The sequence below is a fragment of the Phyllopteryx taeniolatus genome, chromosome 8 (assembly GCF_024500385.1).
Source record: "Phyllopteryx taeniolatus isolate TA_2022b chromosome 8, UOR_Ptae_1.2, whole genome shotgun sequence".
Classification (NCBI taxonomy): domain Eukaryota; kingdom Metazoa; phylum Chordata; class Actinopteri; order Syngnathiformes; family Syngnathidae; genus Phyllopteryx; species Phyllopteryx taeniolatus.
This window is the reverse complement of record NC_084509.1, coordinates 3,883,697-3,905,008: the sequence shown is the minus strand read 5'-3', so window position 1 is coordinate 3,905,008 and position 21,312 is coordinate 3,883,697. Positions and strand designations below refer to the sequence as shown.

Genomic DNA, 21,312 nt, shown 5'->3' with positions numbered 1-21,312 from the left:
TTGACAACCGATTCAGTGCGGCCGCCATTCATGGCAGGCAATTACTTTATTTCTCAACTGTTCTGAGCACTCTGGAGAAGGTTTTTGTCCAGGATATCCCTGTACTTGGTTGCATTCATCTTTTCTTCGATTGCAACCTGTCCTTGCAGCTGAAAAACATCCCCACTGCATGATGCTGCCACCACCATGCTTCACTGTTGGGACTGTATTGGACAGGTGATGAGTAGTGCCTGGTTTTCTCCACACATGCCACTTAGAATTTCTATTTTGGGCGGCACGGTGGCCGACTGGTTAGAGCGTCAGCCTCACAGTTCTGAGGAGTGGGGTTCAATCCCCGGTCCCGCCTGTGTGGAGTTTGCATGTTCTCCCCGTGCCTGCGTGGGTTTTCTCCGGGCACTCCGGTTTCCTCCCACATCCCAAAAACATGCATTAATTGGAGACTCTAAATTGCCCGTAGGTGTGACTGTGAGTGCGAATGGTTGTTTGTTTGTATGTGCCCTGCGATTGGCTGGCAACCAGTTCAGGGTGTACCCCGCCTCCTGCCCGATGACAGCTGAGATAAGCTCCAGCACGCCCGCGACCCTAGTGAGGAGAAGCGGCTCAGAAAATGGATGGATGGATGGAATTTCTATATTGGTCTCATCAGACCAGAGATTCTTATTTCTCACCATCTTGGAGCCCTTCAGGTGTTTTTTTAGCAAACTCCATGCGGCTTCCATCGGGCAACTCTGCCATGAAGCCCCGACTGGTGGAGGGCTGCAGTGATGATTGATTTTCTAGTACTTTCTCCCATGTCCCGACTGCATCTCTGGAGCTCAGCCACTGTGATCTTTGGGTTCTTCTTTACCTTTCTCACCAAGGCTCTTCTCCCCCGATTGCTCAGTTTGGCCAGACGGCCAGCTCTCGGAAGGGTTCTGGTTGTCCAAAACGTATTCCATTTCAGGATTATGGAGGCCAGTGAGCTGTAAGGTCTTATATAGACAGGTGTGTGGCTTTCCTAATCAAGTCCCATCAGTATAATCCAACACAGCTGGACTCCAATGAAGGTGTAGAACCATTTTAAGGATGTTCAGAAGAAATGGACAGCACCCGAGTTAAATATATGAGTGTCACAGCAAAGGGTCTGAATACTTATGGCTGTGTGATATTTTAGTTTTTCTTTTTTAATAAATCAGCAAAGATTTCAAAAATTATGCTTTTTTTTTCATGTCAATATGGGGTGCTGTATTAATGAGGAAAAAAATGAACTTAAATTATTTTAACAAATGTCTGGAATATAACAAAGAGTGAAAATTTTAAGGGGGTCTGAAAACTTTCCATACCCACTGTATGTGTGAATGGTCGTTTGTCTCTATGTGCCCTAGATTGACTGCCGACCAGTCCAGGGTGTACTCTAGTGCAAAGTCTGAGAATAGATTCAACCACCCCATGACCCTTATGACAAACGCAATAGAAAATGTATAGGTGGGTGGATAAAAGATTAAAAAAAAAAAAGCATAAATATCATAGCAGATTACTGTGTTTTGGTGTTCATTTCCACTAAACTTTTACTTAGAATATAAACATTTGTACTTGAGCAATGAAAATAACAAGCAAAATGGATCATAAAAGTAGTCAGGCTGTCGTATGAAATATCTAAAAAAAAAAAAGTTTAAGATTAGGATCATTTGTCTTTTTATTGAGTATAAGAGTGTATACAGCTGGTGTTATTGTTACTCCTTAAGTATGTACAGCCAGAAATTGGTACAGTGGACCTTTTTGAGTGTGGCAGCAAGCTTTAGTTGGTCTCTTTGGCAACTCTGCAGTCACCTCAGCTCACCTGTGAGATGCCTAGCTAGGCTTGATCAACCACTCACATGTGATAAGGCATATTATAGTTCTTCGACAGTTTAATCACGTGCCTACGGTGTAAAAAAACAACAATAAGATTATGGTCTGCTGGATGTTCATTACTAAGACCCATGATAGCATGTTTTAGCCACAATAAATACTGAGCATATATAGAACACTGTGTTAAACATATTTAAAGGGAAACACAAGCTACAAATAGGTGGTGTTAGGATGTTTAAAAAAGAAGAGAATCAACTGTTCTTGTGGATTGTGTGTGTTAACAGTTGAACTATAACGTGGTTCTGCATGAATATCATGTGTACTCGCATAGAATACTCCCTATTACATAACTAGAGAATATTTACAACTTAACCCTCAGTGAGTCAGTGTGTCTATATCCATAGAGCTTTCTGTATCAAAACACATGTCTTTGTCTTTTCTCAATATATAGTACATGATATAACATAATCAATACTTGATGTCTTCATAAAATACAGCTCAGGTGATGATAAAAGAAGTGGCATTAATCTGATTGGCTGAGAATGAGTGACATCACGCTGGGGGTTACATGGAGTCACAGTCATGGTCATTAGGCTCGATGACTTCAGGGGTCAGGACCCTGCCCATGAAGAGGATGGACCCTGAAGGGACAGACAAGACAGACACACACACACACACACACACACACAGATGTGCATTATGGTTTACACTTTACTCAAAGCAACGTGATGTGTTACAAAGACATACACGCACGCACACACGTACTCACGCAACCTCACATACCTGTTCTCCGATTTCTGATGATGAAGAAGAATGGGTGATCAGCCATGACTTGTGGGTATAGCACCAGAGTTCTGGTCTGGGCGATCATTCCTGTGAGACAGACAAGGAGAAGACGCTAAATCAAAAACATCATTCACCACCAGAAGGGGCCAATGTTTAAAGGTCAACATGCTCCATTCCCACTAAGCAGTCCAGTTCAGAACGCTATTTAATCTTATATGGTTTGGGGTTCAAATGTGTGGAGTTTGCATGTTTTCCCCATGTTTAAAAAACTGAAGACACTAAGGGCCTGTTTTACTAGAATCCCAAAAAGCGCGTGCGAAATTGTTTGGTCACTCAAACAGATTGTGCGCTCTGTTGGCAACGGCTGTAAAATTGGTGGCAGAGGGTTTTACGCCACAGGTGGGACCAAGTCATTGCTTTGTAATTCCCAAATCAGTCCCAAGTCTTTGCCCTCAAGTCCCGAGTCAAGTCCCAAGTCAAAGTCAGGCAAGTACAGAGTCAAGTCAGAAGTCGTAGACTTTGAAACAAAGTCAAAAGTCACAAGTCCTACACTTTAACTTGAGACTTACTTGTGACTTGCAAAGCAATGACTAGGTCCCATCTCTGTTTTATGCTTACAGGTAGCTTTGATGATTTTCAAAACATTTGGTACAACACACCAAGCGCAAAATGAAGTTTAAAGTGATGGAATTGGCAGTGTTTGTGGAAGAAAAAAAACCCAAAACATTATGGAGTTACAGATAAATATAGATTGTTCCGATTAATTTTGGGGAAGCCAGCATCAGCATAAAAGCCATATTTTGCTTAATTAAACTCGTCCCCGAGTACATGGCAATTGGTTGTACAGTATGTGCCCGTCTTGCGTAACATTGTATTTAAAACGTGGGATAGCACATCCAGAAAAATGCTTTGGAAGAGGCTAGCACCAATTTTCACATTGCACGAAAATAATACAGACACAGAGAAATTTTCATTGGCGATAAGGCATGCGACTGGCTTCAAGTCAGCCCTAAGCTCTTTCAGAAGCTCTAAAATTACATTGCCCAAGAGACGATATGTCACGAGAATTTTTTGTTGGCATTTCAAATATGTCAATACGAGTGGAATCGTTCTCCTCTCTCGTTTTGTCTGTGCTCTTTTTTTCCATCTCAGACTCACATGAACATTGTTTGCACAGTAAGTGAACACTCATTTTCCTCATTGTTGAAGAAAAACTATTAAGTAGGGATGTCCGATGCCAATATTCTTAGATCGTTACCAGTACAAGTATTTACTCTTGAGTACTTACCGATACCATGAGTACTTTTGATACATCAAATTTCAATTAACACAATGACTGATGATTGTGAATTTTGTGACGTTGTGATGATTTGTCCTTGTGTCGAATAATGCAGTGTAGCGCCAACTACTGGCGAGCAGGACAGATTTTTGTTTTCAGTATTGGTGGCTGGTATCGGCATCCGTTACGAGTACCCAATACCTTGAAATAAGGCCCGTTTCGGCCCGATACTGATATCTGATATCGGCACTCGCGTATCTCTACTATAGAGAGTCAAAATGGCTCAATACTGGACCGATGGACCCAGGCACCCACTGGCTACACTATTTACTTGGCCGACACAGCGATCACCTTCCTCCTTAAGCACAAACCATATCAGCGTTTAACCATTCTTAATAATACCAGGGTGGGCTAAACTGCAATAATAAAGTCTACCTGATCCGACAGCACCCTCTGCTCCCTCCTCAGTCACCTCCAGGTAGGCTTTCTGCACTGCCCTGCCAATGTAAAGCTCCTTCCCATCTGAATCAATCGATCAAAGACAAAACAAAGATAGTTACTTGCATTAGAAAGGCACATCCATTAAGTTGTGAAGACAATGTTTATGACATGAGAGTCGCACTGTAGGGACCTTACAAAAATATAAAAACAAATCATCTTCTCTGTGAACAAACTGAGCAGGTTGAAGAAAGAACACAATGTAAGGAATAAGCTGCAGATTCTTTTACACATTCACATCAAAAATAATTCTTTGGAAGAGGCTGCCAAGGTATATTCACATATGATTATTTTCCTGTGCCTACATATGCATGCTTTTTCTCTCACTGAATCTATTTTTACAAGGGGATGCGACAGTTTCAACCTGCCCACTCAATAGCAGTTACCTTGGTTACTTCAGCAAGTACTGGAGGCTACTTCAGTGCAGCAAATCAACACAAATAATAAACCAATTTTGTCGGCACGGTGGCCGACTGGTTAGAGCGTCAGCCTCACAGTCCTGAGGACCCGGGTTCAATCCCCGGCCCCGCCTGTGTGGAGTTTGCATGTTCTCCCCGTGCCTGCGTGGGTGTTCTCCGGGCACTCCGGTTTCCTCCCACATCCCAAAAACATGCACTAATTGGAGACTCTAAATTGCCCGTAGGTGTGAATGTGTGTGCGAATGGTTGTTTGTTTGTATGTGCCCTGCAATTAATTGGCTGGCAACCAGTTCAGGGTGTACCCCGCCTCCTGCCCGATGATAGCTGGGATAGGCTCCAGCACGCCCGCGACCCTGGTGAGGAGAAGCGGCTCAGAAAATGGATGAATACACATTTATTTTGCAGCTATAGCAACCACACTGAGTTGATTCAAGGATCATTATATTGGGAATGTTTCAGATGTTTCATAAACCCATGTACCCTACCTGTCATGGCGGAGAGATCAGCATCCTTAGTGAAGATGCTCTTTATTCCAAGCTCTTGCAGAGTATCTTTCAGGTCCATTTTCTGCTCCACTTTGAACCTAAATGATGCCGTCACAACATTAGGAAAAAGGAAACTCTCTCAGTATGATGCAGTGCATTTCTACCCCACTGCAAACTACTACTAGCACAGTAATAAACATATTGTCCAGTGGCAGGTGGTGCATTTGGTTCCTGGGCCTTAAGTAGGGATTTATCCGACTTAATCCACCTCTTGATACCACCACTATCATTGCAATTATACAAACCATCAGTACCACATAAAAACACAAGATAACAGCATGCAACTGTGTCATGTACATCATCTGGAGCGGTTCAAAATCAATATTTATCAAATAACATGACAAAAACCTTTTAACATTTAAATAAAATACAGTACATCATATTCACCAGAGATCCCAATTATTGAATGTATTAATGTGTGCATTTTGCTACAGATGCATTTTGCTAGTCGACCTTGGCTGGAAAAATTTTGCTATGACAACCAATCGCAGGATGGAAAAATGCTGACATCATCACTCAGTAAATCCAAAACACTGCACTGATGAGTGAGTTCTTACCGGGGCAGATACACTTCCACCTTCTGTCGTTTGACATTATTGGCCCACTCCTCCAGCAGCGGCGCCTTGATGATTGGCTCCAGAGAAGCCAGCGGCACTTCCTGACGAGGCAGAACGATCATCATGGACATGTCGTCCCCGTCGTACGGCATCTCTAAGACCTGATAAACACCGCCGGCTTCCTGGGAGCCATCACTGAACTCACCTGGGGGGGGACGTAGAGGCAAAATAGGCGCGAAATCAGCAAACGTAGACATACACACACACACCCACGCACGCACACACGCACGCACACGCACGCATACACGCACACACACAAACATATGCACTGATGCTCACAGTGTATCCTGCTTTACTCGGCTTGCGAGTTCCCTAAGGAGAAACTTGTCCAGATGAACACCTCTTTGGGCACATTGAACAACATGATTGATTAAAAGCTTGTGAGGCTGCTTAAACTCTAATTAAAAACCATTCATGCTGCTCTTTGAGGACTCAAAACTGAATTTTCTTTTAAAAACTGCTTCTATTCACTATGAGTTTGAGTAAACTGATGCACCCATGTGTGATTCAATATGGAGATGTGCAAAAAATGACATACGCAAACTATTTACCTTTAACAAATTAACTGCTCTTACCATAAACATAACTCATTGATATTTCTAACAGAAAAAGGGCAGTCCTAGAGGCTTGCATTAAGCATAACAGTATAGTTACAGCAAAAACTGTAAATCCATGTATTGGACTCCATCGTATTTATATAAAATGGAACCTCCAAGATTGAAAGGCCCCAAATTGGTTGCAATGAGGAGTTCGACCAAAATGTTATTGGAAAATGTGCTAAAAGAGTCAAATAAAGCCAAGACTTCAAACCATCATCATATATGTCATCAAGCAAGACATCAGAAAATGTGCATACTTCATCTTAGTGAAACCACAGGACTACGTACCTGCCGAGGATTGTTCTATATTACTTAAAATATTGTCCAGTTAGTAAGTGTTTTAACATGACAAAATGTTGAGCCTGGAATTAATTAATTCACATTATATAATAACATGCAGACATTTTTCTTTTTATACAACTTGGAAGTCAACCGGTGTTACGAAATGGATTGTGTACGACTTTAGAGGCTCCACTATATAAATTTAAAGTTATGACGATGCGTTTTTCAAAGGGTACGGATTTAGGACCACCTCCCATTAAAAGAAAGAACTGATTCCGATGAACCATCACTTTGGTCACATCTGAGAACTTTTCAGATTATTCATCACATCACAGCAATAGATAAAAATGTATACATCCAAAATTAATATTATACTTAACACTGTCTCATTAAAAAAGACATTAAATTATGGGATGACGTTTACTGACAAGATATAGTTTTTAATAGCATAGGGAGAAGGAAATAAAAGAGAAGTTAAAATAAAGTTTTATGCTTGACTTTGAACACCCACACGCCCTTTAACTTGAGGCAACGTTGCTGCAGTGATTATTTTATTTTATTTATTGATTTTTTAGTTTTAACACAAGACAATCTTCCTACAAAAATGAAAACACACAGCCTTTTCTCTGTGGACTTGTCCCTATTCTTCAAACCTCTCACATTCAGAGTCAACTCCCCACAAACAAACAGGCACGGATGCAGCATGTGAGCGGCCTGCGAACGTTGCCGTTTGCAAGTATGCAATCTCACTGCACCAAAATAGCTCAGATGCACCAACTTTAGAAGCAATGCAGTGAGAGGTTGATGTAATTTCCTTTGGCAGCACATCAGATTACAAAAATAAATAAATAAAGGAGAGACGCAGTTACTCACCGCTTCACTCAAATACATACACCCAATATTGAGACTAAAGGTACAAACACAATGTGATTAACCTGCCAAAAATACCTATGTTACTGTATGACAGTGTGACTGGTGCAGAAAATAGCACCCAATGAGACAATAAAGTTGGTTTACCCAGGTTAAAATGAACAGCAAATTCTTACATTTAGCATCATTGGACATGGGGAAAAACTAAACTAAATAAAATGTTCAAATGAAGTGATAAATGTATCTATCCAAATTTTTGTCCAGATTTTGTACTAGAATTTAATTAGTTCTTCCTCCCCAAAGTCTGAAAACAGTAAGAAACAAACACAGATCGAAACAGTTCCTCTTATACTGGACTGGAGGATATGAGTACAACATCATCCAACAAGGAGATTTTTCTTAGGGGAACGCAAAAGCACCTGCGTATGGTTGATGAGTGATGATCAGCAAACGTTCCTACCATAGTAGAAGTCTCCCTGTTGGTACATCATGAGTGTGTGGACTTCCGAGCCATCGTCTCTGCTGAAGGAGAAGGTTCTGGTGTTTTCCGGCCTGAACTGATTTTTCCAGGAACCTCTGAAGTAGATGGCGTTGACCATGGACAGACGAGTCACGCTGCTGAAATCCTCGGCGGATAGAAGGTCGCGGATCTTACCTACGAGGAAGTTGGTAGTAGAGAACATGCTCAGTAAAGTGAAACAAGTCTAACGATCTCCTTTTCCTACTCACTCTCAGTATGATTCTCCACCCAGCTGTTGATCTGCTCGGCGACAGTGACCGATTCGCTGAAGTCAACGGTCTCTACGTTGGCTCCAAAAAACTTCTTCATCAGATGCAGGAACTCAGGGTTAAAGATGATGCCCTCTTGAAGGTAGAGGCTGTTGGCCAAGCGAACCGTGTACTGGGTGTCATACTCAGAGAGCGTTGCCGTCAGGTTCTGGAGCAAAGAGAACTCTACACCTGGCGGGCACAAGCACACTCATTTAGCAAAGGAAGCGGTATGTGGGAGGAAAACATCATTGTACACACTTGGACCACAAGATAGTTGTGTTGATAAGCTTATCGTGAAAAAAAAAATGTCAACCGAGTAGATCCTCTGGTAAGGCATCAAGGTTTACTCTACTGTGAGTGTTAACTTTCTCCTATATACAACTATATTTGGACTCTCTATTTTTTTTTACCATTTAGAATTCTTATTGTGTCATGCTAAGCTGGTTGCAATATTATAGCGTTTTAGCCGTGATGTTTATTGGATGGGAAAATCAGCACGAGCTGTCTTTTAGCCGCTGTTTGTTTACGATGCTCACCTTCTAACTCTGTTTCAAACACGGAGCTAACATTCCCTCAGCATACTTCATTTTCAATTTTATTTGCATACAGAACTTTGTTTCAGCTGCGGTTGTTTATTGAAAGTGTTCTATCAAAAAAGGTTGAGTTGAGTTTATTCTACACTTGTGGTGCTCCATGGGAAAAACCATCAGCGCTACATAAAGCGGAAAACCTTCTTTTAAATACGGCGGTCCGCACCACTTTTACACCTCGATTTAATTCATATCATGATAATACATTTGCGGTATTATTAGGAACAGAGATGTAATTTGAAAATATTACATTTGTAATAATATGAGCATAAACATATGTATGACTTCCTTCTCCTAATATACTGTCTTTCTTCTCATAGTATTATAATTGTAATTTTATGCTTGTAACATTATGACTTTAATCCTCTTTTCTTAAAGATTTTTACTTTTATACTAATTTGTATTATGACATTTTCTCAAAAAAGTCTGAATTTGTAGTCGCAATATTGCATGTATGGTATTTTATTTATATTTACCTAATATTCAGACTTTATGTCCATGATAGTATGACTTTACTCATATAGTCTTGTAACGTGGTGACTTTTGATATACCGTATATCTATATACTGTAAAGTAGTTTGATTATACAGGTATTTCTTTCATTATTACCATTACTTTTCATTTCTGGCGCTTATCCCAGCTGACTCTGGGCGAGAGGCAGAGTACACCCTGAACTGGTTGCCAGCCAATCGCAGGGCCCACCTTCACAATCACACCTACGGGCAATTTAGAGTTTTCAAGTAACTTACTATGCATGTTTTTGGGATGTGGGAGCAAACCGGAGTACCCCAATAAAACCCACGCAGGCACAGGGAGAATAGGCAAACTCCACACAGGCGAGGCCGGATTTGAACCCGGGTCCTCAGAACTGTGAGGCAGATGTGCTAACCAATTGGTTACCGTGCTGCCCACCTCAAGTCAGTCCAGTGAATTTAAATAATCAAATGAATGTGTGAAATCACTACAATTAAATGTTAATGGAATCAAAGATACTTTGTCTCATTAGATAAAATTGTCAAGTTGTATTATTGTGTTAGAGCGTCTGCCTCACAGTTCTGAGGTGCGGGGTTCAATCCCCGGCCCCGCCTGTGTGGAGTTTGCATGTTCTCCCCGTGCATGCGTGGCCTTTCTCCGGGCACTCCGGTTTCCTCCCACATCCCAAAAACATGCATGGTAGGTTAATTGACAACTCTAAATTGCCTGTAGGTGTGAATGTGAGTGCGAATGGTTGTTTGTTTGTATGTGCCCTGCGATTGGCTGGCAACCAGTTCAGGGTGTACCCCGTCTCCTGCCCGATGATAGCTGGGATAGGCTCCAGCACGCCTGCGACCCTAGTGAGGAGAAGCGGCTCAGAAAATGGATGGATGGATGGATGTATTATTGTGTTCGTCACCTGGCAGCAGGTGGTCAAATCCTACGGCCCGTCGGATCTCCTCGAGCGATGCCCCCCTGGCCCCAAGCTCCACCATGCCCAAGGCCAGGGCCACGCTCAGGGGGGAGAAAATTATGTTGTCTTGACCCCCCGTAGCCTGCAGCTGATGGTACAGTCTGACCGAGAATTCTGATGTAGTGTCCTCGGGAATATCCGCCGCCCGGCAACCGTAGCACAGCAACAGGATGGAAAGGAGGAGGAGAGGGGATGAAGTGTCCAGGATCCACATTGCTGCAATGACAGCTGAACAGAAAAAGGGATGCCATGTGAAATTAACACGCCGAAGAGAGGAAGGGATCGGCAAAGGAATGACACAAACAGGAAGAATGGGGAATGATAAGACATAGGGAGAAAGAATGGAAAGATAAGGGGATATGACGGATGGATTCTGTAGAGATAAGGGGATTGAGAGGCCAAAGAGGTGTGGACAGAAGGATGGAGTGATGACAAGATTATTGATGAAAAAGGCGGGAATTACATTATTGTGAGATGGTGAGAGATAAATATGGGAGGATGGTTATTGTACGTAATCATGAAAAGAGATGAAGGCCAGGAGAAGGATGGATGAGAGGAGATCGCAATGAAAGAAGAGAGTCAGCAAAAGAGGTTACAGGAGACTTTTTTATGGCCAATTTGGCAGTTAATCTCCCAGCATGCAGGCTGTGTAGGACAACTACCGGCAATTTGTTATGAATGGCAGTAAACTAGCCCAAATTAGAGCAGGAATAAAACACAAACAGTTTATTGGAACAGATGCATTTTATCTGCAAAGTCTTTGCGGGTCTTCTGAATATACTGCAGCAAAAGCATAAAACAAATTGCTCAATGTTCATGAGTCGTTAGCCCGCATTAGCCACGTCTCTCCCTGTCACATTTTAAATCCGTAAAACTCAATACATGTTAAATACAACAACAAAAAAACAATTGTGCTGCATTTTCATGTCATTAAAAATGAATGTGAACCCTAGGTGCTTCGCAGTGTACACCTGCCAAACTGCTTGTTATTTAACTGTTTTGAATTAAAAATAAAAAACTGACCAAGTGTGCATAGATTTACAGCATCCAGGTTTCGATACAGATCTACGACAATGCAAGTGGTAAATCGTAATATATGGCAAGTCCTTTCACTCCAATCTCATCCAGGCATGCCTTTACAGACGTCGCTTTGTGCACTGGGGCACAGTCATGCAGGGACAGAAAAGGGCCTTCCCCAAACGCTATCCACAAAGTTGGACGCTAACCAGTTGACAGGCTGGAATCTGCTGGCTGCTGCTACTTTATGTGCAGGTGACAAACAAAGCAACAACATCTATAGGCCGCAACTACAAAAATAGCACCCCTCCAGTTTTTTGTTTACTGTACTGTTAAATATATTCTAGAAGTTATCATTTATTTGCTTAGCTTGCATTAGTATTATGGACGATTTTAGATGTCTCGCCTTCGAAAAGATGACTCAGCATCATCCGATGGAAGGGCGCCTGGACCAAGGACGTGATCGGATGTGGTCGGGTCGGGACAAGTGTTGGTCCAATATTTTGTGTTGTGTCTTATTGCTTAGAATACTATGTCTGGGAAAAACCCTCTTATTATCAAATATTTTGTGTTGTGTCTTATTGCTTAGAACATTATGATTTGTAAATCCCTCCTATTTCAAATAAATGCAGGAGCGAGGGGGGGGGGATTGTTTAGAGCGTGTTGAGAGGCTGTGATCTGAACAATCTCCCATACGCCCTCCTCATGAGAAAAAGAAACCAGCGTCTTCATTCCTTTTGTGTCTATTTTTTATAATGTTGGGTAAGATAAATCCAACATGTACTTTCCTCACATCCCATCAGCTGGTCAGACTCATTCCAGCCATTTTGCGCCCAACCACTGACAAGGTACTGAGTAGAAAGTAGATATTTCCCAAGGCCAAACAATTTGAATCGAGAGCGCAATGTGCACCTCCTGACATTCAAACTGATGATTGAATGGACACCTCACTCTTTTCTCAGACATTCGCAATTTATTCTGCTTCAGTGTGGCCATCACACATGGAAATATTCGGTGGACCAACAATATCGCTCTGCTCTTTGTGCACGCATGACCACCATCTAAACATCTACGTTATCACAAATGCAATGAATCGTTCAGCCTTCCAGTAGTTAAAAGCTTCATTAACATTTCTTTTAATCAAGATGGTGAGCGGCAGAGGCAGGCTTACCATTAGGTAAACACAGTCAATTCACTGGGGCCCTAAGATTTCCAGGGCCCCCCAAAAAACTCCTGAAAACTTTTAAATAAAGTTTTCTCTGATTGAAAGTAAGGTTTATTGTTTTAAGTCTTATTTTAAATGCTTAGAATCACATTAAAACGCTTAATCCGTCATGATTGTTTGATACTCCCCGCTTCCCTTCCCATGGAATGGACTGTTCCATCATTTTATGAGCAGAGTTGATTCAGGAAGACAAAAACAAACAAAAAAGACTGCAAAATGAACTTGTTGGCGCGGTTTGTGAGTATGACCGGAGTTAATTGGAGCAGAAAGGAAGAGAAGGCGAGAGGAAAGCAAAGATTTTTTTTTTGTCAAAACTACAAAAGGTTTTCACGGTGACAAATGTGGCTAACGGACAACAACAACAGCAAGAGCCGGATGCTATTATATACACGACTGCTGGCTGTCGGTGTCAACTGAGGAAAACGCTGGATAGTGACTGACACGAGTGATGTTTTTTTTTTTTTTAATCACAAATGTGCGTATTAAAGCGGCTGAAATGGTAAACTACATTAAATGTTGATTACTGCTCTTATCAATTATAGTAAAAGTGTTGAGACGATTTAATTGTTGGACAATAATCCTCAAGAAGGATTTTAAGAATTTATCGAGCTCAGGAAATAGGAGAATCTTCTCAAATCCACACTTTTAAGTTGATGATAGACATTAATATCGAAAATCTTTGGTGATGAATATTATCCACTGGACAGGGAGAAATGGGAACATAAAATGCTTATGTAACTAGTCAGTCTTAAACTGAAAATGAATCTTTTGTCAGTGCAGTACACGGATGTGGAGGACTGGCATTTGACTAAACCAGAGATACAAAGGGTGCAGGAAAAGGATTACGTATAAAAAGGCAATTTAAAGTCCTTGATTTTATGCGAGGAGAGATGAACATTTGTGTGTGGCTCCGTAAGAAGATTCGGACCTTTTCACTTGTGGCATGCTGTCTACAAGAAAATCTTTCAAAACAGCCAATTGAACATCGCTTTAAGGGAGCTACTCATGTAAGGTTGCAGATTAGGAGGGAAACAAAACACCCATCTGTTGCACATCACACACTCTCTCGTGACTAACGCAATCAAATCATCTGGAAAATCCTCTAAATCTTGATTCATTCCATGCAATTCAATGGACCAGCATTTAAAAGTCGTCCCTAATCTCACCAATGTAATCCGGCAGTTGACATTTACACAATTAAAAAGTGATGTCAGAAAGCAGCCTAATCCTTACTGCCATTTTAAACCCTACACCTTAAGGGTGCATTCTTGAGCGGTCACGGGACTTTTACTGATGAACGTGGACATCACATCCGCAGATCCACACCCATTCACTTTGACCAACACGTTGCTGCAGAAACTAAGGTTACCTAGGCAACAGCAAGCAATGGATGGAGATGTATTGAAGTGTCAACTTCACCAGCACCAGACCTCACTCCCCTTTCCAACATACAGTATCTCTGCTGTATATAATCTTTAACAAAATGCACAACAAATGTGTAGCTTTAAGTTCACAATGGTAACAGGATATCTTTTTTTGTGAGTGTGTAAGAGTAGCGCAAAGTTCATTACCCAAGACTCACTTCCCACAGCAGTTTGCGTTGAAAGCAATTGTCAATGTCGTAGTGATGTCACCCCACTTTTAACTGTCTTGGTGCGTGTTGACACAGAGGGAGAGCACATGTCCCGCTTTGGTGAGTTCCGTATGAAAGGAACAGGTGAATAAATTTGCTGTTATGCCTCTGATGTGCCAATTTACTGCGAAGTCAGTGTGAAAGCATCTTACATGGGTTTGAATGATTTGCTCTGTCTTCTGGTTGCTACTAACTACATTTAAACTCGAATACGACTGTCTGACCACATTATTCAGGAACATGGGCCACACTACATCCCAATACTGTGTTTAGAAGTTTGAATCTGCAGTCCTGCATGACTAAACACGTGATTTGGATGAATTGTACAATACCTCAGCATATCCTACATGATTTCGGTCCAGCGAAAATCGAAGGATCAATTCTGGGAGAGTGTTTTGCTTTTTCCGTGGCCTTTTACGATTTTAGCGTCACTGTACGATTTGTCACATATTATCAAAGGTAAGATACAGTATGATGTGTAATTGTTTTAATATTTTACTCTTGAAAGTTGTTGACAAAATTTTAAATGTATGTGACAGTTAAGATTCTCTTAAAAATTAAGATATCAGGCAACTCGCGTAGGAATTATGTATTTGTCCCATAAGCATATACAGTAGTACTTAATTGTTTTTGTTTTTTTACATTTTTATGACTTAAAATTTTACCCTTAATGTACCGTAAAATGCATGTTTTATGATAGCAAATGGTTAACCCTGGAGGAGATTATTTCTAGTACCATTATTTCCAATGGAAAAAATTCTGGGAAATCTGAACATATTGGAGGTCAACCAGAATTGTGAAATGATTGTGTTCAACCTACGAGGTTCCACTTAAGTTAAAACCATCATGCCGCCATTGCTTCAAGATAAAATAATTACACAACACACTTCTTGATTTACAGTAAATGTTCATTGGATCAAATTCCACATCAGTGAGCAAAAATCTTCTCGGTTTATTCCCCTTGTTTTAGTCAACATTTAGGATTGAATGCATAATGTAAATATTGCATTCCCAAGATAAACATGAATGCTTGGAATCAGTTAAACTTTAACTGATTGCGCTCTTTAACTATAAAAGAGTACAATCAGTTGAGAGAAGCCGATTATTTTTCTCTGACCCAGTTCCTCAATAACCAACAGATGTATGCAGTAAATTGCTTTTAGTGTTTCATCTACAAATAAGCCTGAAGATCAAAACAGCCGTAAACTAGGCCATCTGAAATTTATCTGTAGAGCCAAGCACGAGGCCCTGTGCCAAAAAACAAGCAAAATGCGTCTCACCTAAAGTCAGTTGGGATCAGCTTCAGCTCACCAGTGACCCGAAAGATGACAAGCAGTATAAAAATGGAAGGCTTGACATTACTTGTTGCTAGGCACACTTCACAGGGTTCAAACATAACTGCCGCCATAAAACAATCAGAAAATTGTCACCTAATCGCGGCTACTACCCTAGCAGAAAGAACTTACTTAAAAAAATAATAATAATCAACAACGACACAGAGCACCTCCCCTCCTTATGCAGTTAACATAACATTTCATTCTTAAAAGATAACGCAATTTAAGTCATGCAGTAAGATAATTTCCTTCAATTATATCCATATGTGGAGCAGGAGATTGCTGCTGCAACCTCAGACTAATTTCCCTATCTGCAGCCCATCCTCATCTCAGTGACTTGGCTGATTGCCTCCCCTTGTTAGAAAATGACATAATGGCCACCAGAACCAGCCTAAAGTCCCAGGACACTCACTGTACGCTTAACAGAGGGTGAAGAGAGAGGTTAACAACTCTTTATTAATCCCCACTAACAGAAGCCAGCAGCGAGAGGCAGAGGTGCCGTGTGAAGAAATTATAAATAGCTAAATTGACTGAGAGGATGGGGAGGGATTGGGCAAATACAGACAACTAGTGTTGTGCTCAAAACCACACTATGTGAGACCAAGACTTGCCTGAGTCTGAGAATCTGTTTGAAGGCCAAAAACACCCTGTATGCAACTCTTCCAAAGCGCAACATGCAAAGGATTGGAGGCAGTGTCCCTCACTCACAACACCGTGAAGGTTGCGGTCATTACGGGGGGTGGTGGTGGGTTAGTAATGCATGAATTGAAGGTATTTGTTCTTTCACCAAGTGTTTCTCTTCATTATCACAGTAATGAAGCGGAGGAAACAATAGATCAGTCTCGACAGAAAATCCTGAATCCGGCCAGCTGAGACTCAGACAAAACCAAGACTTTTGGGTATTGAGTCCGAGACACAACCAAAACCTTCAAAATGTGGTCTTGAGACCCAGACCAGTCAAGAGTGTTAGAACATGAATACGTAAGCGAAAGGAATGTTGAGTGAACATATCAGTCACCCATTTCTAAGAACTTGCATGGCATAGCACATATGCTGTTAACAGTGTCTTTTTTTTCACTATTTGAGTAAAACATACACACACGCACGCATGTACACACACGCACCTCCTCACGATGATACTGCAATTTGGAGGTTAGATCTGTAATAGGATCAGCCCCTGAGGTCAGCGGTGAAAGAGAAAAGACATGTTTCTCAATTTGACCGAGGGTAGGGAGACTCTGGAACACAGGGGATGTCACACGGAAAAGTGTGTGTGTGAGTTTTTTTTTTTAGGTGTAAAGGATGTGTGGTAAGAGTTGGCAATGTGGTGCCCATGCGAATCAGCGATGTCTAAGGTTTTTTAACGGCTAATGATCTGTGATTGTCGAATGTCTCAGGAGGACCATTATGTACAGAGGGTCCTCGGTTTACAGTTCTGGTCCTACAGCCCAGAAACACGAAATTTTATGAAAGTCGGAACACGCCGTAGACTGTCACTAACCTACGCTAACACAGCAATACAATTACAATTAGAGTAAATATTTCTGTTAAAAAACATCTCGAGGCCATAAATATAAAACAATCAAATGAAAACCAGTAAGTACGGCAGTGACTGTGCTGTGTGACCACATTTTCTTTTTCTACTACACAAACTACTTCATTGCGCACTCTTCGTTAATTTGAAATGTCATGAGGACCCTTTGTATATAATGGCTGAACACAATCCGTTCCAGGATGCTGACGGACTATCCACACGGAATGTGTATGAAGTGGGGGTAGATGATGAGCATGATGATGAGGTACTAGAACCCGTCAAGAGGACTGCACGATGCATGCGAAAAGAGGAAGAATCAACTGATGAAGAAGAATCTGTGGAAGAGGACTCAGTTAAAACATATTTCCATTCAAAAGATCAGGTCTTCCAAAATTAAGGAGTGTATGTAAAAAAATGTTAGTCCACCAAGTAAGTACTGAAAAAGCACAGTTTACATTTTTCTTTTGTGAAGTCTCTTTGACTTTCCTTGATTTAAAATGACACAAAAGTAAATGTACTCCAATGTGTTTAGAATTCCATTTTGTTTTTCATGTAAATTCCAATGGGCCCGAGCTCTACATTTTTGTACAATGCAAATTCAGCAACCGCCAGCGTAATGATATTTGAGGACAAACCTAGATTAAAGTTTGTTTTGTTTTATGCATTGGGGCATAGCAGATTTGATTATAGCATGAGAATAGAAATGGTATGTTTGTGACAATGTGGCATTGATTGTTAAAGCAAAGTGTGTATCAGACTGGCACACACACACGCACACGCTTCGGAGCTAATAGTTGCTGCTTGCACTTAGCGAGCAGAGCAACCCTGCATCGCTTGTCTGTTTTGGTTTTGCAAGGCTGATTTGAAAGACATTCAATTATTGAAATGCAATTAGTGCAGTGCTTGGAAGAAATAGGCAGTGCACACACGGAGGCGACATACACACACTGGCAATGACATACAAAAACACAAGGGGCGGGGGGGGGGGGGGGGGGGCGCGGGCAGGCCACATATCAGAAGAGATTAACATTGCATGCGGGTTGCAATGCATATGGGATTTATACATTGCGATAATAAATATCATAATCTGGTATACGCATTATTTAAACTGAGATTATGACTGAAATGCATGCGTTTTGTTTGAATTTGAGAATGAGAATTCAGTGGACATTACACAAAATATCTAAATATGACATGGTGGATTTCAAACAGAAAATGTAAAAGATTAAAATTCCAAAAAATATATTTTTGACAACAAATTCAAATGAATTACAATTAAGTTATTTATTAAAGTAACAGCTGGATGATTTTACGATCCTTCATTACACTGATTAAATTGTATAAATAACATTGAATCCAATGTCCAAGTTGACACATTTCAGGGTCGTATACTGCACATTTGGAAATAATTGTTATTCATTTACGAAAATAAATGTTTCATTCGGAAAACCAAAATTGGTTCGCAGATTCATACCTGCAGATGCTATGCACGTGTATTTGTGTGCGTGTGCCTATGTGAGCGTGTGTGTGTGTGCGTGTGAGGGGTGTGGACGGATAGGACCGGGATATTACAATGTGCTTCGTAAATTCACACTTACAGCGTCTTTGACATGTATCTAAAGGACAGAACCAAACGCATTGTAAAGACAAAAAAATAAAAAAATAAATACAAATACAAATAACAAATAATAAAAAGGGGAAACACGCTGACAAATTATTACATAATAAACAAAATAATAAAAGCCTTGGTGCGTCCCATCTTTGTAAAATGATCCAAAAATGTGATTCTGTTCGTCTCCACCTGCTCCCTAAGTAAACTTCCACATTTGATAACAATATAGAATCACAACCCTATCATACAATTCCATAACGCCAGTGGCAGTACGTCGCATCCCTCCACATTCAGGTAAACGATATCGTAAAACCTACAGCTCCCTAAAGATGACACAAGTTCATAGCCCCCCCCATTCTAGCAATTTTCCCAGGTTAATCCTAACTGAGATAGCGTGTTAATTAATCGTTGTCCAAAAGTGCTCTTACCGATGTACAGCGTTTAAAGGGGATGGCTGTGTGCTCTGTGCAAGCTTCTGTCTGCCTGCTCTGCTGCTCCTCTCCTCTCTTCCAACGCCGCAGATCACTGCATGCTGCTTTGTCGCATGCCCCGCCTTCCTGCACGCCTATTGGTGCAGAGGGAAACAACGAAGAGTATCATCCATCTTCCTTAATTATGCTAGAAAGATTTCAGGGCAAGCCACCAAACAAAAGTGGTACGTTAAGTATTGTATTTGAATTAATGATCATCTGGGCTCGATTTATTATTATTATTTGATCAATTTTGCAGTAAAATCTGAAGCTATTTAGTTGAACACAAATGGGCAACAGGTGGATACATAGGTTACTTTCTACCATCAAGTGGAAGTGCATTTTATAGTTCTGCTTGTCACTATACACCAATGTCATAGACGGATTTAAAAAAGATACATTATTTGTAGTAAATATATATTTTTGCAGCAACTGAGTGAAACCTCATGACCTCATGATCTCTCATTGCACACTAATGTGCTATTTTGTGTGGCCAGCATTGATTTCCAGCACTGCCTTTGACCCTCTTGGGTGTGCAGTTCACCAGAGCATCACAGGTTGCGACTGGAATCCTCTCCCACTCCTCCATGACAACATCACGGAGCTGGTAGATGTGAGAGACCATCTGCTCCTCCACATTCAATATGAGGATCCCCCACAAATGCTCAATAGGCTTTAGGTCTGGAGATATGCTTGTTCCTGCTGCTTCAGTATGTCACATGACATGTTAGCATTCATAGTTTCCGCAATTAACTCAAGTTCCGCAGTACCAGCGCTCATGCAGTCCCAGACCATGACACTCCCACCACTATGCTGAGCTCTAGGCAAGACACACTTGTCTTTGCACTCACCTGGTTACCACCACACACACACACACACACACACACACACACACACACACACACACACACACTTGATGCCATCTAAGTCATATAATTTTATCTTGGTCTCATCAGACCACAGGACATGACTCCAGTAATCCGTATCCTGAGTCTGAGTCAAACGATTTGTGGGCTTTCTTGTGTATCATCTTTCGAAGAGGCTTCCTTCTTGGACGCTAGCCATGCAGACCCATTAGATGCAGTGTGCAGCGTATGGTCTGAGTATTGACTGACTTCTTCTTTGACGTACGAGATGTCCTGTTTGCCACAAGTAGCAGTGAAGGATAAAATATTGAAATTATCTCATCATGTAATGATTGAATCCACAAGACTAAAAAAACAGCGGCGTGAGCATTGAACTCTTCCCTTCTGACAGCTATTTGTTGTCCACTGCTTTCTCAGTCCTTTATCTTTCAGAAATCTACATATGATAAAAGATAGGCTAGCAATGAACAATAATCAAGTAGTTCATTTGGGTAACTGTAGCTAAATACAAACCACTTGTGTGTTTGGAGGCTAGTTTCACCCCGGGAATTCCGTATTATACGTGGGGCTTCATAGTATAACCCACGAAGTCACAAATTATGTTTGCAAAATTATCTTACAATGGCCAAAGACAATCAAAAGTAACTCCACTCTGATCTGTGAAAGGTAATCTTATGAAACCTGGCTTTCATTGTAATATGCTTTCGACATCTCCATTCTAAACGAATCCGGCAGCTTCATAACTCTGCCACATCCAATATGGCCGTCCCTTGACGTAGGATTCAGCTCCCGAGGCGGTAACTTTGTTAAGATGTTATCTACGTTTAACCTTTAATTCTGCATCCATTTCATACGATATTTTGTTTTATAGATCCATGTCAAAGAAAATATTTGGATACGTTGTAGATATATTGACAAAAAGACCAGTCTGACAACATGGACACAAATTACTCACTGCAATTGGGCAGATTATGGCGACAGCAACAGTTGGAAGGTGGGGAACTATCTTGACAAAGTAGTACGCCCTGCGATTCATTTGGGTGTTGATAAATACCTCAAGCTAAACGAGTTTATTGTAATTTTGTTTT

At 41.1% G+C, this 21,312-nt stretch overlaps 1 protein-coding gene across 1 annotated transcript; it reads right to left on the bottom strand.

The window, feature by feature from the left end:
* Window positions 1-1,657: 1,657 nt before the first annotated feature.
* serpini1 (serpin peptidase inhibitor, clade I (neuroserpin), member 1) lies at window positions 1,658-21,292 on the bottom strand. Its single transcript, XM_061781804.1, has 10 exons — window positions 21,180-21,292; window positions 19,317-19,453; window positions 10,480-10,761; window positions 8,455-8,685; window positions 8,186-8,380; window positions 5,915-6,119; window positions 5,298-5,395; window positions 4,331-4,417; window positions 2,614-2,703; window positions 1,658-2,471 (listed from the first exon to the last, which is right to left on the bottom strand). Exons 3-10 carry the CDS (start codon window positions 10,745-10,747, stop codon window positions 2,395-2,397), a joined length of 1,251 nt encoding a protein of 416 aa, XP_061637788.1. The 5' UTR covers window positions 10,748-10,761; window positions 19,317-19,453; window positions 21,180-21,292; the 3' UTR covers window positions 1,658-2,394.
* Window positions 21,293-21,312: the final 20 nt, after the last annotated feature.

Bases quoted from the DNA above. Each gene is read 5' to 3' on its own strand.
- serpini1 (XM_061781804.1), bottom strand. From the start codon at position 10,747: ATGTGGATCCTGGACACTTCATCCCCTCTCCTCCTCCTTTCCATCCTG. The intron at 8,686-10,479 runs GTGACGAACACA...TGTGCCCGCCAG, and splicing joins ATTTGACCACCTGCTGCCAG to GTGTAGAGTTCTCTTTGCTC. The intron at 6,120-8,185 runs GTAGGAACGTTT...GTCCCCCCCCAG, and splicing joins ACAGGGAGACTTCTACTATG to GTGAGTTCAGTGATGGCTCC.